A 16686-nucleotide genomic window follows, 5' to 3' on the forward strand; every position below is an offset into this window, starting at 1 on the left:
TAGGTACAACAGAGAGGACATGTCTGTCTCAGCATGAAGAGGGACTTCCTAGAAAAAGTCACAGTTGTGCAGAAATGAGGCGAGCCCTGTCAGGAGGGAGTGTGAGCAGAGGCTGCAGACAGACTCCGATGGAGCCGGAAAACTTGGTGCTTGGAAGAAGGGATTGGATTGGCTGGCCACTTCCTCAGAGGGTCTTTGAAGTCCTTTGGGGCTCAGTGGGTGGCAGAGGATAGCATGGTAGGCTGGGCTGACCCCTCTCCCAGTACTTACTTTTGGGATTTGGAGGCTGATGGACTGAATTCAAATTCCCGCTCCAGAACATTATAAATCTGGGACTTGGGACAGGATTTCGTAACTTGTTGTCCTAGTTCCCTCCTCTGTTACAGAGGTAACGAATGATGTGCTCCTCAGGGCTGAGTGCAGATTGCATGATGAATGCCCGAGAGAGACAGCCTGGCCCTCAGTGACATCCAATAACAAGCTGTTGTTTACACTGGGGAGGAGGCCTGAATTGTCCATGTGAGACTGACCAGACCACATGATCTTGAAGCTTCAAACCTTTTGTTTATTTAGAGTCTGCAGAAAATGACTGTGAGGGGCCTCAGTGAGACCACGTTGGGTCACTTGGCTCCACCTTCGTCTTGCAGAGCCAGCTAAAGTCAGAATCCCGAGACTCTAGAGGACATGTGCATGTTGTGTGGCCCAAGCCTTGGCAGAGCAGAGGCTGGGATGAGCAGGCGGCCCACATCCCCAGCCCCACCTCGGAACTGTTTGCAAGACCAAGGAGAATCAACCCACAAGGCCTCCACCAGTTTCTTCTAGATGCAAAGGGACCCTGCCTGGCTTTGACCTGCCCGCTGTTGCTGGGGCTTGCTGGCCTCCGTCCTAACAGTGGAGTGCGACCAAGAAGACCCCTTCCTCTCAGAACCTCACAGACTTGGCTCTAGGCTCTCCAGAGACCACACCCAGTTCGTGTGCACGTGTAAATTTTGCTTCAAGCTCAGTAGCAGGACCTGCACCACGACCCCCTTCTTACCCCTCTGTGGGGAGTTACGGGGAAAGGGCTTTGTCTCTAGAGCAGAAGAGAGCAGTGGGATGTTCTGATGCCAGCATGCTCTTTACTGTACCCATGGCAGCCTCTTGAGAGCCACCGTGATCTGGGACGATGGCCACACCAGCCATGTCTGCTGAAGGGCCCCAGCCTGGCGCTGCCTTTGGCCCCTACAGTTAGATGTTTATGGTGTCAGAGGTCTGTATTAAGGTAGCTGTCTGCTGCTAGGCAGCTGTTTGCACAAATCTTGGACATAAATCCAACTTAAGGATCGACATTTTGTGCCTGGTAATTTTTTCAGGCCCTCACGGCCAGTTGGGGTGTTTTTCTGGTTCTGGTTCTTCTATCAGCATTCCTTTCCTGCATAGCCATGAGAATGTTGCGACCATTTTAGGGGCACCAAGGGTGGAGGGAAGATCCTCAGTAGGGAATCAGGGTTTGAAGTGAGCCTCAGTTCCCATCCTTCAGAACTGACACCCTCTCTCAGCCTTCAGTGCCCTGGGGAAGGTGGGGGGAATGAGCCGATGTGAGCTTGGTTACAGACTCCAGTGGCTGAGCAAGAGCTGCAGTATGGACCTAAATAGAAGCCAAATCACAGGCCCCAAAGCACGCCCTGTGTACCTTGTTTATCTTCCCCCTTCCTCCACCCTCTCTGTGTCCATCCCCAGGCCCCACCACCCATGCCAGGAAACCACCACTGAAGAAATACCAAGTAGGCTGAGCTGCTGCAGAAAGGCCTTTACTGGGCAGATGGGGGTGTGAGAGTTGCCAGTGGACAAAATGAGAGAATAGCATGTCCTCCAGAGGATCAGGGGTAGTATCCCTGCCTGGGAGCCAGAGCCTGAATGCACTAAGGGCTGGTCCCACAGACAGGCTCAGGGGAGGCCCGCCCACAAGGGCTTCGGGCCCCTCCTTCATGGAGACACCATCCCCGACTTGGGGTACATGGCTATCACACTCATGGATGTCTTGGCTGTTCTCAGGAGCACTGTGGGATGGGGTTGGGGACTTGGGAGGGCCCTTCAGGAAGGATGAAGGAAGTGGGCAGTGTAGTTGGGGGGGGGGATACTGGCCCCAAGAGTGATGTCCAGGTTTGAGCAGGACTGTTAAGACTAGAACTGGTGTTTCCTCTGGGCTCATTTGGAACAGAAAACTGAAAAAAAATAAGGCTGTTATTACTCCCCAGCGCCAAGCTGTGAGCATGGATGGTCCATGCCTGGATATCAAGCAGGCAGAAACATGGCTGTGTAGCCATGCACACACGGGACAATTGTGTACGGACACACTGTCGTGCCAGGCCTGTCTTTTATGTAATAAGGAAGGGGGACAGGAGTGAGTGCAGAATGAATAGTAATGTGGGTTCCTTCCTGAAGAGCCCCTCCCAGCCCTTGCGTGATGGACAGGGAACGGGGCGGGGCTGTCAGTTATTTCCCTCTGGCCCCCAGGGCTGCCTGCCGCCTCATGTAGGACAGGATGTCCATCTTGACGTTGCTGACTGTGGTCCGGTGGTACCAGCGCATAACCGGTTTGCCATCTCTCCCCACCAGGAACTTCTCGAAGTTCCAGCGGATGTCATGGATCTTCATAGGTTCCCAAAAGAGGCGGCCGGGTGAGCCCAGGAGCTCCGTGGTAGGAGGGCAGGAGTTCTAGAGCAGGGGTGAGAGGCCACCAGTCTGACTTGTGGCCGCCCCTGACCACCACCCTCCCTCTCAGCCTTCTTGGGAGAAAACTCTCTGGCACTGAGGGAAGGCCCCCGGTTTGGGGACTAGAGCACTTGGCTGCCCATCTCTGTGGTGGTGACTAGAAGGTTCTGGCCCCTCAGATGCCCCTGGGGGCCCCACCTCACTTGTACAGCAGGGTGATGGGCCCACAGGGTCTGCCAAGCCCTCTCATGGACTACTAGGCCAATGCCAGGACATTCCCAGGCGCTAAGGCACACGGGCTGGGGCGGGAGCAGCTGAGGGAGGTTCCTCCAGACCACCCATTCTCACCTTCAGGAAAGTGTAGAACTTCTGCTCTTTCTCCCCGTTCACATCTCCTTTCTCAAAGAGCTGGAAGTTAGGGACAAAGCCCCCACCTGGCCGGACATACCTGGAAGAGTATACTTTTGTGGGTCCAAAGGAGCCACACGTGGCTTAGAAATGGGGGGGAGGGCTGCGAATCCTTTATGCAGTGATGGCTGGTGACGTGGGTGGCATACCCGGGCCGAGTGTGTATTTACCATCTTGGTCCCTTCTCTGCAACACCCCACGTGCCTCAGGACTCCTCTCTACTCATCATGTGCTGCCCAACTAGTTACCCATAGCCTTCTGTTTCCTATCCCCTCCCCGTCGTTCCATTAAACCCCATCCTGGGCTAGGGATGGGGGAGCAGAGGGACTGAGTGGCTGGCGAGGACTCAGTCAACCAGGAACTGCAGTCTCCCAAGCCTCTGCCCCATCTCCAGCCACGAGGACTCACTTGAGACTGGGTAAGATCTCCGAGTTCTCGCCTGGCTCCTGTTTGCCGAATTGGTTGCAGGGGAAGCCCAGAATGACCAGTCCGAATGGCCCGAGTTCTTCTTGTAGTGCATTCAGTTCTTGGCCGGGAAAAGAGAAGAGAGCGGGTGAAGAACCTGCCTCATCGCCCCTCTCCCTACCCACCCTCCACATTGCTGGAAACTCTGAGGCCTGAGGAGGGAGCATTTTCACAGGGTGACCCTGTGAGTCAGTGTCAAGGCTGGACCCGGGTCCTCTCCTGACTCAGTCTGGGGCCAGTTGGGATTTGGGAGAAGGAATCTGCTTCCTCACGTCAGTAGTCATAGGCTCACTGTGAGCTGAGGACTTTTCCATCAGCCCCTGGGCAGATGGCTAAGGACTTTCTTAGGGTGGTGGGGAGGGCAGGATTCATATGGCTCCCAGCTGGGAACTCAGGAGCCCAGGAGAGGCCCTGGCCAGTTTGCCGGTTTCCTCAGCACCTCTAAGTTGGGTGCAGCGTGAGTACCCAGCCCATCTCTTTAGAGATGTACTGCACCATTCAAGGACTGGACGAAAGTGTTGCCCACAGAGCTACAGAAATATATACACCCTGTCTGCAAATCCAGGAACTCCCCTGCAGGTGGCAGCCAGGTGGCCAGGGTCTGCTTGGCCCCAAAGCGTTTGCCCCTAGAACCATCAAGCTTTGGCCCAGTTGTTCCCAACTGAGGCTTCTGATTCCGTCCTCACTGAGAAGAAAAGACAGAGGACACTGCTGTTAAGGGGACGTGAGTTCCGGCCAGATGCCGGGCTCAGCCACTGCCAGCCTTGTCGCCCTAGTTTATACATGTTGAGCCTTGGTTCCCTTTCCTGTATGTTATACTGAGTAAAGAGGAGGGCTGAGTTAGTCTGTCCTTAAAGTTTGCTTATGAAGCTGGGCTTCGGGGCACACTTCTGTAATCCCAGCACTCAGGGATGCAGAGGCAGGTGGATCTCTGCGAGTTTGAGGCCAGCCCAGTTTACAAAGCAAGTCCAGGACAGTCAAGGGTACACAGAGAAACCCTGTCTCAAATTTTTTTTTTTTTTTTTTTTGCTTAAAAATCATCGGTAACTGGAAAGTGGAGAAATGTTGAGCTCAACTGTTGAGCTGTGCAGTGGTGGTGCATGCTTTTAATCCTAGCATTTAGGAAGCAGAGGCAGGTGGATCTCTAAGTTCAAGGCCAGCCTCATCTACAGAGCGAGTTTCCAGGATAGCCAGGGCTACACAAAGAAACCCTGTCTTGAAAAAATAAACAACAACAAAAAAGAATGAACTGTTGGATGCCACCATCTACCCCAGCACCCCATAACTCTTCCCCATCAACTCCCTCCAGGGCTTCAAGCTAGCAGACCTATTCTCAAGAGAAGGATACAGACGGACAAGGCTAGGGGGAGAGGAGGCATTCCCAGCCAGAGTGAGCTGCAGCTACCCCTGCTGTTCCTTCACTCTAGTTAAGGGGAGCAAGCAGGCACATAGCCAAGGTAGCTGAGGTGCCCTAGAGCGAAGAAGGGTATCTAGGAATACTTTAGAACACACCCAAAGACCATCAGACCTCAGGCTTATGTAATTGTCTCCAGAAGATATGAAATACAGTGGAGCTGGGATACAGACTTTGGGCTCTCAGTCACCATCACCCTTTCTCCCTTGCACCTCATGGGAGTAAAGTATGCCCAAGTGACAGAATTGACCCCACACTCAGCAGCAAGGCATGAATGAGGGAGCTCTTACCAAGGTACTGGTCTGTCAGACCTCAGTAGCTGGCTACGTTGACAAAGAGGACATATTTGCCTGCATACTGCTTAAAAGGAATGTATTCCTCCCCGTCGATGGTGAGGGCCCCATAGTCATAGATGGTTCCACTCATGCCTCCATGGCAGTCTGTCTGCAAGAGAAAAAGATAGACACCAGGGAACTATTAGAGTGGAGACATTTAGGAGACAGACATTTCTCCACTTTCCAGTTAAGATGATTCCCAACAGGGAGAGAATGACTACCCGGGACAACAAAAACTAGAACTGTGAGACACTTGAGGACCCAACAAGCACTCAGTATTTGCATTAAGTACTTACTGAGTGCTGTGGAACTCTGACAGTAATCATTTCTGTATTTCATAGGCAGTTGGGTTGGGTTGAGAAGCAGAGTAGGGTGGTTATTGCAGAAGTCCAGGCAAATCTGAGGAGGCCTGTGCAAGATGACGGACAGGAGACGCTGGACAGAAAGGATGTGTCAAGACTTTGAGAATGAGTCAGAGCCTCCCAGTCTGGAGGACTGGAAAGATGAGGCGTGGAGGAAGCAGGGATGTGAGAGCAGGATCCGAGAGTATGGAAAGGTTTGTCACGGGGCCTCGTCGTGACATCTGGGGTGACAATACAATGTCTAGACAGAACCATCTGCAGAGATGAGTGATGTGATGATGTCCATGCTCCCTCCTGTCTGTCCGGCTTCTCCACAGTCTGCCTCCCGGAGAAGGGGGGAAGGTGGACAGGGCACAGCAGGGTGTGCCGGAGCGGAGCACTCGGGAGCTGCTCCAGCCCTGCCACCAGCTCAGTGCTGTTTGCAGCTGGCTGTTTCTCTTCTCCAGCCTTCCCGTCACACTGTACTCGCTATTTTCAACTCAGATGTGAGAGGATCCCACTGCCTGCCAGCAGGATGTTACCCTGCCCCCACCCCCACCCCACCTCACCCCCGACAGGGACAACAGAACTCCAGGGAGAGGTCCCTGGTTCAGTAGATTGGAGAGCCACATGGGAAGGGAAAAGCCACTCCCTCTTCCCCTTGGTTCTGGAAAACCTGTTGCCAAAGCAAGGTCCTCAGCGTAAGTAGGTGAAAGAGCCATCCCGGCTGTGGGGGGCTGGGGGAGAGGAGTGGGCTGCAGTAGTGTTCCTCTGTCACGGAATCGCTGCAGGCCTGACGACTTGGGTGAGTCTGGCCGCCTTTGCTGGGTCATCCCGGACACCTAACAGCTCTCTGGGCTATAGTACAAAGTCCCTGCTTTCCAGGAGTCTAGTATTCCAGGTGCTGTGGCTGAGTGTTGGGCTGAGTGCTCAGCTGGAGACCTCTGCCCCAGGCTTCGGAAGCCCTGGCTGGGATCACTTCCACTCTAAAGGGCAAACGGCGCCAGGCTTGGGGGTGTACATCAGCAATGTCAGCACCAAAGCAGGAGATGAAGAGTTCAGGGCTAGCCTGGACTACATAGGGATACCCTGCCTCAACAAGAGCAACACAACACAAACACCAGGATACAACCGCTGCTGCCTGCCTGCATGTTACCCCACCTCACTTCACACCACCCCCAAGCTGAATCTCAGGAGGAGAAAAAAATCCCTGGCTGACTGAATAATGGGACCTTTGAAACAATGGTAAGCCAAGCCTCTCCATATAGTTTTGAGGGAAGGGAACATGAGGAACCCCTTGAATTAGATTCTGTTATCTTCATTGGCTGTGTGGCCCTGAACAAAACATTCTTTGGGCTTTGGTCTAAAGGATAACTCCATCTGCCTCTCAAAGGATGTTTTTGTTGTATTGTTTTGATTTGTTTGGCTGTGTGTGTATGCAGATACATGTAGAAGCTGAAGGAAAGGATTGTGAGATGCTGTCTATTAAATTATTTCATTTACTTATGTGGGTCTCAGGAATCAAACTCAGATCATCAAGCTTGGCTACAAGCATTGTCACCCCTGAGCCATGTTGCCGGCCCTCCCCAGCTTGTGCCCAGTGTTTGGCTAGGCTGGTCAGTGAGTTCCTGCGTCTGCCTGTCTGTCTGCCCTACCACCCACCACTGCTGTCACATGTGGCCATGACTGGCTTTTACATGGATGCTGGGGATTTGAACTCAGGGCCTCTTGCTTCCGTAACAATGATTTTATTTACTGAATCATCTCCCCAACACTCAAAATGATTTTAAGAAACTGTTGGCAGATCAGAATAGACTTGGGCCAGCCGGACATGGAGATTACTCTACCTGCAGCAAAGGACCAAGAGTCTGTGAGGCTCCCCTGTCATGGTAAGGAGGGGCCTTAATTGTCTACTGGCTACCCTAAGAAATGGCAGCTGTCATGCTTTCTATAGGGGAAGAATAGGGTGCATGCTGGGAGCCCAGGCTACCATGGGTCTGAGGGTGGTCTGTGGTGAGTGAGGCTTAGATTACATCCATCAGCTCAGTTCCCACAAAAGCCCCCTCTGCGTCCATAGAATCCCAGAACCCTGTTCTTCCACGAGGGAGACCAGAGAGTACTGAAAGGGACTGAGGAACAAGAGAGGAGAATAATGGGTTACGAGTTGGGGGCGGGGGGTCACTGAACCAGGCCTCCTGGCTGCCTAGGCCACTGGTCCATGTCTTTCCCTGTTCCATCTCCCCGTGTCCCTTGGTGTGATGTTGTGAACATGAGAGGTCTCAGGTGAGTGGCCTGCATGTGGGCTCTGCTGGGCCTTCGGCAGTACGTGACCATCCCTCCCCCTTCTCAGGCTTCCAGCCTGTCCACTGTAAGACAGAGTGGGATTCGGGGCCACTCAAGGCCCTTCAGCCTTGACGTCATTCTGTGCTCCCATGATGCTCTCTGCCTTGTGCAGTCACCTAGAAACCAGCGGTTACTAGGATGCCACGTCAGCAGCTGTTAGTCTACAGCTCTGCAAAGCCTTTTGCAGCTGTAAACTGGACAAGGCAGAGGCTTTCCCTGCCCATCGCCCCTCCCTTCGAGCCCAGAGGACTTCTTTCTGTGGCTGTATCACATTGGGTCTGCACAGGTCCCCTCCCTGTTCCCTTGTCCTGAAGCGGGCTTGAGGCAAGTAGTTGAGTCCCGGAAGCCAGAGCGGTAGCATGCTAACTCCCAGGACCTGGGAGACCAGATGGGCACGCCTGGGCTGTGACGAGCCACAAGTCTCAGCTGGTTATGAGATAAGATCACACCTCACCCTAAAAACTTCCTAGACCATTCTCGATCTTCTCTCTGACCTCACCTCCCTCCCTATGGACAGCACAAGGCTACAATGAGTTCTACAGCCCAAGTTCTTTCCTGCAGCCTCAGGACAGGGTTCACCACCCCCTCCCTACCCCAAGCTATTCCCACACTGAAGGCACAGGCCCCAGTTCCCCACACACACACACACTCCACACCCTGATCTTGAACTCCATCCTGTGTGTGTCTGAGAAAAATGCCTGCCAAGCTGGTGACCAGGGACAGGGCTGGAGAGAAAAACCAAAGCTTTACAGGTGCCCTCTCTGTTTAAGAAGGTGAGGGGAGAAAGGTGCTTTAAAACAGGAACCACTCTTGAGGCTCTCTAAGAGGTAGACTTAGAAGATCTTAAAATGAAGACCCAGAGGATTTTAGAAATCCAGAAACTCAAAGCTAGAGCCTTCCCAGGTGTGTGTAGAAGATGGAGACAGCAATCTCTTTTCTTCCGCCTGTAGAGGAGGGGCCTGCAAAGCCCACCCAGCACAGGCCTGACCAAGGAGATAGCATGCCAGGCCATCTGCCCTCAGTCTCCCCACCCTCATTCCAGCTCAGGGCGCCACAACTAGACTAGGATACTCAAGGCGCCAGCAGACTGACTGGCCTGGTTGTCTCCTCTAGCTTCTCTTTGCCCCGTGGCAGGCCAGTGGGCTGCGCATGGAGAGGGCAACTGGAGGGTTACATAGCCTTCCAATCATCCTGATGATGGAGAAACTGAGGCCCAGAAAGGGATGCATCTCCGAGCCAAGACTGTTGAGTCACAGATCTTTGCCTTCAGTGCCCTGGGATGAGTGAAGAAGCTATTAGCCCCCACCCCGGTCCGCTCCCACCCCCGCCCCCGGACACGAGCAATTTTTCAGGAGTATAGCCACCAGCCGCATTCTCCTGACTATAGGGGGGAAAAACAAAACAAAACCACACCGTCTCCCAAACCCTCTGAATGGGACAGTCCTTTTGGGGATGTAGCAACGCGACCCTGGGATGAGAAAGTATAAACTCGGGGAAGACTGTCCTCCTGGGTTCGTTCTGCCCGCTGGAGCATTCCGGTCTGAGTTGGAAAGGTGCAGGTAGCAGGGTCGCAGAGTGGAGAGCCCGGCACCTCTAGGGAAGCAGTGGCTCTCCCAGTCGCGCGCTGGACACCTGGGCGCAATGGACTCTTCTTGCGCCCTGGAGGGTCACTCACCTTGGACTTCTCTTGTCCCCGGCCCGGCGGAACGAACCCGGCCAGGAGCAGGGACAGGAGGCAGGATGCCCGGAGGAACCGGGCCATGGCGAGCTGGGGGGCGTCTTGGGATGGCCACAGTCCGTCTGAGGTGTCCGGAGCGCTCTGCCACATTTCAAGCCCTCCACCGTGGCCAATCCGCAGCCAGGCTGGGGGCTTCCTAGCCAATGGCAAGGCGGTTGGGATTTCAGGGCGAGACATTCCCGCCCCTTTTTCCTCCCTCTCCCTAAGCCCGGTATGACAGTGACAAAGCTTAGGAGGGAGAGAAGGGAGTCAGCTGCCAGGAAAGAGCAGGAGATGGGCGCGGCTGAGCCTCCAGAGAGCACCCAGGATGCAGCTCTTTTCCCAAGCTCTAAAAACCTCGGGACCAGAAGAGGGCCCTGCCCTGGATAACGAGGATTTAAAAGAATGTAGATCCCCCAGTGCAGAAGAAGCGGTGTGTGAGCCAGATGTAGAGGCTCGCGCCTGTAAACCCAGAATCCAAAAAGCTGAAGCAGGAGGACTGCACATGTTCGAGCCCAGCCTTAGCTACAGACTGAGACCCGGTGTCGACTGGGGAATGTAGCTCAGTGGTACAGCACTTGGCCAGCATGCATGAGGTCACAGGTTCATTCAATCCCCAGCTTTAGCCAATTAGAGGAATCTGTGAATGCGCTGGGTTTAGAAGTCAGCCTCCTCCTTGATTAGGGTATGGATGGCGGCTCAGGTGGGTGGGAACCAGAACCCCTCCCCCCCACACACACACACTTTTAATTAGCACGTAAAACTATGTGTCCATCTCTGTGGTCTAAAACTCATTATTTTCCCTCCCTGAGCCTCAGTTTCCCCAACTGTAATGATGAGATTGGTTAATCTCTAAAGACTTCCTGGCTGTGAAAGAAGGCTATGCTTCTAAGTGGTGGAGCTAGCCCAGGAATCTCTTGAGGGTACACAGCAGGTGTTTAATATTTGTTGAATGAATCATTAAATGTGTTTGTGCTTTCGTATAAGGTCAGGCCAGGCAGCTCTAACTTGGGGCTTCCTGCCTTGCTGCCACAGTGGGCTGGCAAGCTGGTAGGACAACCATGGGACCCCTGTGTCGGACTCTCTAAGGCACTAGCTGAGCCTCTGCCTTCAGACAAGTTGCAGAAGGGGTTCTAAGACCTCAGTCTTGGTCATGTGAGTCCTAGGACTAGGTGCCTTCTAGGAAGTCCCTGACCCAGAACTGCCTTGAGGTACTGTGCTCTTACTGGGATTCGAGAAGTTATGTGACCTGTGGAATTTGGAAGGTCCTTTCTGCATTCATAAGGCCTTGCTCAATGATGGGGCTGGTAAGATGTCTCAGCAGGTAAAAGCCCTTGCTGTGCAAATTTGTGGTGATAACTACCAGAATCCAGACTCTGGCCTATGCTGTTTTGTTGTCCGTACGGTCTGGGAGACAGCTGGGAGACACTTTAGGTTTTGAATGACGGCATTTATTACGAGTGCTGGTTTGGTTGGGTTGTTTCTATTTCTGTTTGGGTTTTGTCAACTTGACATAAACTGGAGTCATCTAGGAAGAGGGAGTCACAATTGAGGGCTGCCTTCATCAGACTGGCCTGCGAGTGGTCCTCGTGAGTATAAGAAAGCAAACTGCTGGCTGGCCTGGTGGCACACCTTTAATCCCAGCACTTGGGAGGGCAGAGGCAGGGGGGGATCTCTGTGAGTTTGAGGCCATCCTGATCTACAGAGTGAGTTCCAGGACAGCCAACGCTACACAGGAAAACCTTGTGTCTCGAAAAAAAACAAAACAAAACAAACAAACAAACACACACATACGAGAGAGAGAGAGAAAGAGAGAGAGAGAGAGAGAGAGAGAGAGAGAAGAAAGAAAACTGCTGCAGTCTACTCAGAGGAGGCGTAAATCCCAGGGATTCTGAGATGGCTAAGGAGGCTGAGGTGGTGGATGGCAAGTTCGAGGATGCAAGTTCTAGTCAGGCTGCACTGGACATAGCAAGACTGTGTTTCAAAAACGAGAGTTAAGCCTCCCTCCCCAAATAACCAATAGCCTGAGCTACAAAGTGAAACCTTATCTCCCCTGCTCCTCAAAAAACTATCCAGGCAAAGAGATGAGCTCGAAGGCTGTCGGCACAACTTGTGACCAGAGAAAGAGGATCACAAGTTCAAGGTTAGTCTGGGCAACTTAGTGAAAGGTTTATCTTAAGTTAAAGGGGTGGGGGCGTGTAGCTCAGTTTGTAGAGTGCTTCCCTAGCACCTTGAAGCCCTTGGTTCCAGTCCCAGGACCACACAGATGGCAGGAGGATCAAACGCTCACTGAGACCTGCCTGAGCCTCAAAAGCCTCTATCTGAAAAGTAGGAGAAAGAGAAGGCATAAACAGCTGGATTAGGTGTGATGTTCACAACTGTATACAGAGAGAGCTTTTCTAGAAGAAAAAATATCTGTCAGAGAGAGACACCAAGAGAGCTTCGAAGCAGCTCTGCTAGGTTTGTTCCTGAGAAATGTTGTTCTCCACCAGGCAGCTTCCATTTGCCATCAGGTTAAAGTTCAAATTCCTTCAGTGACTCAGAACCTGCCCACTTGGTCTTCTGGCCTCTCTTCCAATCCTGCCTTCCTCAGCTGGACCGAACGCTGTCTGTTCTGCTGGACTGCAGGCTTTCTCTTGTGTGGTGCCCTCTGCACCTCTGCCCAGCCTTCCCTCTACCAGTTCAGGACTCTGCTAATGTTGCTTGTTGAGCAATGCTCAGATGCACTAGGTTTGTTTTGGTTGGTTGTTTGGTTGGTTGTTTGGTGTTGGTTGGTTGGTTTTGGTTGGTTTTGGTTGGTTGGTTTTGGTTGGTTGGTTTTGGTTGGTTAGTTCTTGAGACCTGGTCTTTCTACGTAGCCTGACTGACCTGGAACCTACTATGTAGATCGGGCTGGCCTCCAACTCTGAGAGAGCTTCCTGCTTCTGCCTCCAGTGTGCTGGGATTAAAGTGTATGCCACCACACCTGACCCCTGGTTTTATTAGTTCCTAGAATTCAAACTTTCTCCCTCAACTTTATTACACATTTTTTTTAGCATAGGGAATGTAGATTTATTAAGGAAACATTTTTTTTTAATTCCCAAAGGAGATGTTTTTTCTTTTCTTTTTTCTTTCTTTCTTTTCAAAGTTGTTACAAATTTTGTTTTAAAATTTTAACTTTTATTTGGAGGCAAGGCACGCTCACCCCCACACACCTGTGGAGGTCAGAGGACAATTTGTAGAAGTTGGTTCTCTCCTTCTGCCATGCGGGTTCCAGCAATCAAACTCAGGTCATCGGGCTTGCCTGCAAGTGCCTTTACCTGCTGAGCCATCTAGCCACCTCCCAAGGATAATCGATTTTGAACTCTTGATCTCTCTGCCTCCACTTTTCCAAGCCCAGTGATTATAGGTGTGTGTGCCCAGCTAACATAATTTCTTTATTTTGTTTGTTGTTTATCTTAAAGCAACTCACCATCCCATCATCATGTCCTGCTTATTTTATGCACTGAATTATAAGGTCTACAAAATCGCCATTTGCAGCAGCTCAAGTGAGCCTTGATACGTATTAGCTTGGTCAGCATCTATCACATAGTAGCAAGTGAAGGACACTTTGACAACCAGAGCGAGCAGAATGGCAGGCAGCCTTTGCTAACCATTTTCCACCACAAGACTAGTCTGAGACTGAAGGCAAGTGGGTTGTCCTGAGGAAGCTTGTTCAGGAGAGATGACATTCAGTGACCTCGGGGTGGAGGTAGTGGAAATAGACATCATAGAGCCTTGGAGGAAGCAATAGTAGGCTTTATTTCCTGTCTGAGAACATGATCTCCATCTCATGTCAGAGAGCTGAGCACCCAGCATCTCTTATCCTTAAAAAAAAAAAAAAAAAATTAAGGGGCTGGAGAGACGGCTCAATGGCTAAGCATGGCTGTTCGTCCAGGACTGGGGTTAATTCCCAGCAGCTACAAAGCAGCTTATTACTGCCTGTAACTCCAGTTCCAGGGGATCCGATGCCCTCCTCTGGTTTCTGCAGGTACCAGGCATGCATGTGGTGCACAGACATAGACGGCAGGCCAAACACCCATACACATAAATACATGCAGGGAACTAAAAAATAACTTAAAATTTCTTTTTTCAGGGAGGGGAGGACACCTGCAATCAGGATGTAAACTGAGTAAATAAATAATTTTTAAAAAAATCTTCAGTCGGACGTGGTGGTACATACTTCTCTGTAATCCCATCATTCAGGGAGTCAGAGGTAGGTGGCTCTCTGTGAGTTTGAGGCCAGCCTGGTCTACAAAAGAGTCCAGGACAGCCAATACTACACAGAGAAACACTGTCTCAAAACAAAACAAAACAAAATTTCTTCTTGTCAAGAATTGTGATACACACTTTTATCCCAACACTGTAAAGGTCACTGCAGGCAGATCTCTGAGAGAGTTCAAGGCCACCATAGTCTACATAGGAAGTTCCAGGATAGCCAGAACTACATAGAAAAACCCTGTCCCAAACAAAAAAGATAACAAAGTGTAATTACACTTATTTCTTCTCTCCTTCTACCATGCTGATCCCCAGAGATGGCACTCATGTGGTCAGGTTTGGTGGCAAGCCCCTTTACTTGCTGAGACATCTTGCTGGCTCTGACTTTCTGTTTGGTTGGTAAACAAGGACTAGAGATGGCAGAACAAGAGCTTTCTTTTTAAGTGCTGATGCATTGTGTCCTCAAGGAAAACAGAACATGAGTTAATGAACAAAAAGGGCTATAAAAGCCACAACACTGAAAGGCACCCCATCGCTGAGTAAGTGCTTTAGGTCTGGAGGTCAGTGATGGGGTCAGTTAGCCCAACTTAAGCACCCAGATAGGGGTGGCAGCAGGAAGGCCCAGCCCCCATCACTCAGAACTCTGTGATCTGTTTTTCAATCAAGAAGCGTTTGCAGAACTCGGGTGGGACCCTGGAGCTTCTGGTTTCTAGAAGAATTGGCAGATGGGATCTCAGAGTCAGCTCACAGGCTGTCAGTCAGGAGTTGAGTGAGGGATGAGAGCTGTTCAGCAGTTAAGAGTGTGAACTGCCCTCACAGAGGACCCAACTTCAGTCCGTAGTACCTATGTTGGGCAGCTCAAAACTACCTGTAACTCCAGTTTGGGGGGATCTGAGTCTTCATGCAGGCACCTGCACACACATGTGCAGACACAGAAAAGCAAACATATAGCTAAAAATAATAAAAATGGGAAAGGAGAGAAGCTGGAGCCTACTTTTTTTTTTTAATCTTTTATTTATTATGTATACAATATTCTGTGTACATGTACATCTGATCTGCAGGGCAGAAGAGGGCACCAGATCTTATAATAGATGATTATGAGCCACCATGTGGTTGCTGGGAACTGAACTCAGGACCTCTGGAAGTACAGACACTAGTCTTAACCTTTGAGCCATCTCTCCAGCCCCCTACTTTTTTTTTTTTAAGACTTATGTATTATTTATATAGCATTCTGCCTGCATGTGTGCCTGTGTGCCAGAAGAGGGCACCAGATCTCACTATAGATGTTTGTCAGCCACCATGTGGTTGCTGGGAATTGAACTCAGGACCTTTGGATGAAAAGGTAGTGCTCTTAACCTCTGAGCCATCTCTCCAGTCCTGGAGCCTACTTCTGAACCAGCACCTTCCCATCCTGAGTCTCCCTTTTCTCATCTGTGGAACAAGGAACAACGTGACAAGTCTACCTTGGGATGACGTTTAACTAGTAACCATCAATCAATCAATAAGCTATATACAGGTGCTGACTTTGATTTATTACATTTTTCTTGTAGCCCATTCTGGCCTTGAATTTGATATGTGGCTAAGGGTGGCCTTGACCTTCGGTTTTCCAGCCTTCACAGCCCTCATGCTGCCATCACCAAGCTTGGCTTCTGTGGTACTGGGAACAAAAGGTGGAACCTCATGCATTCTAAACAAGCATGCCACCAAACTGAGAGCCTCGTCCTTGGTGCCAACTTAACTTTTGACAGGGCCTTGGGACCTCATGAGAAAGGTGGCATTGTCATTGGCATCTAAGGGATGACACTAACGTGCAGGGAAGTTAAGAAACTGTTCACGGTCTTGCAGTCCGTAAGGAGGCAGAACCAGGTCTAAATCAGACACGCTGTCTTCAGAGTCCTTGCCAATAACCTCTGGGCCTGTGCCACCCAACATGGTGGCTGCTGGCCATGTGGGCTTACTAGGCACCTTGGAATGTGCCCAGTCCAAATTGATAAGTGCCAAAAGAATGAAGTACACATTGTTTTTTAAGAGTTGTTCTTTAAAAAAAAAAAAAAAAAGCAAAAAGGCAAATAGCTGGTCATTGTAGCTCAGCAGTGGAGTGCTTACATAGTATGTATGAAGCCCTGGGTTCGATTCCTGGTACAGAAAAACAAAACAAAACAAAAAATGTTCAATATAAGCCAGACATGGTAGTTTATACCTGTAATCCCAGCTTTCGGGAGATAGAGGCAGGAGAATTAGGTCTTCATGGTCATCCTTGGCTGTATATCTGGTTTGAGGCCAACCTGGGCTACATAAATTCCTGTCTCAAAAAAATTTATATTATTACATGTTGAAATAATATTTATTTTGGGAGTTTTTTGTTTTGTTTTGTTTTGTTTTGTTTTTTTCAGACAGGGTTTCTCTGTGTAGCCTTGGCTGTCCAGGACTCGCTCTGTAGACCAGGCTGGCCTCAAACCCACAGATCCACCTACCTCTGCCTCCCAAGTGGAAATAATATTTTAGTGTGTCAAGTTAAAGGATAAATATATGTTTAAAATTTTGCTAATTAAGGGGAAGAGGACCTCCCCTATCAGTGGACTGAGGGAGGATCATGGGAGGAGAAGAGGGAAGAAAGGTGGGATAGGGAGGGGATGAGGGAGAGGGCTACAGCTGGAATACAAAGTGAATACATTGTAATAAATAAAGTAATAAATTAATTTTTAAAAACTGAAAAAAAAATTTTGCTAAGCA

General features: G+C 50.6%; 2 protein-coding genes across 7 annotated transcripts in view; one reads left to right on the top strand and one right to left on the bottom strand.

The window, feature by feature from the left end:
• Nucleotides 1-1326, top strand: part of Tnip1 (TNFAIP3 interacting protein 1) — a 48521-nt gene extending 47195 nt beyond the window's left edge. For 5 of the 6 annotated variants that reach the window (XM_021634593.2, XM_060363690.1, XM_021634595.2 and 2 more), the window contains one exon: nucleotides 574-1326. In XM_021634593.2, coding sequence (XP_021490268.1) covers nucleotides 574-608 — 35 coding nt within the window. In that variant the 3' untranslated portion in view covers nucleotides 609-1326. The remainder of the gene's footprint in view (nucleotides 1-573) is intronic. The other variant, XM_021634594.2, reaches the window with a different exon arrangement.
• Nucleotides 1327-1774: 448 nt separating this feature from the next.
• Nucleotides 1775-9834, bottom strand: Gpx3 (glutathione peroxidase 3). Its single transcript, XM_021634617.2, has 5 exons — nucleotides 9676-9834; nucleotides 5272-5425; nucleotides 3511-3628; nucleotides 3043-3142; nucleotides 1775-2697 (listed from the first exon to the last, which is right to left on the bottom strand). Exons 1-5 carry the CDS (start codon nucleotides 9826-9828, stop codon nucleotides 2476-2478), a joined length of 747 nt encoding a protein of 248 aa, XP_021490292.2. The 5' UTR covers nucleotides 9829-9834; the 3' UTR covers nucleotides 1775-2475.
• Between the last annotated feature and the right edge of the window lie 6852 nt (nucleotides 9835-16686).

This window comes from Meriones unguiculatus, chromosome 11, assembly GCF_030254825.1.
Source record: "Meriones unguiculatus strain TT.TT164.6M chromosome 11, Bangor_MerUng_6.1, whole genome shotgun sequence".
Classification (NCBI taxonomy): Eukaryota; Metazoa; Chordata; class Mammalia; order Rodentia; family Muridae; genus Meriones; species Meriones unguiculatus.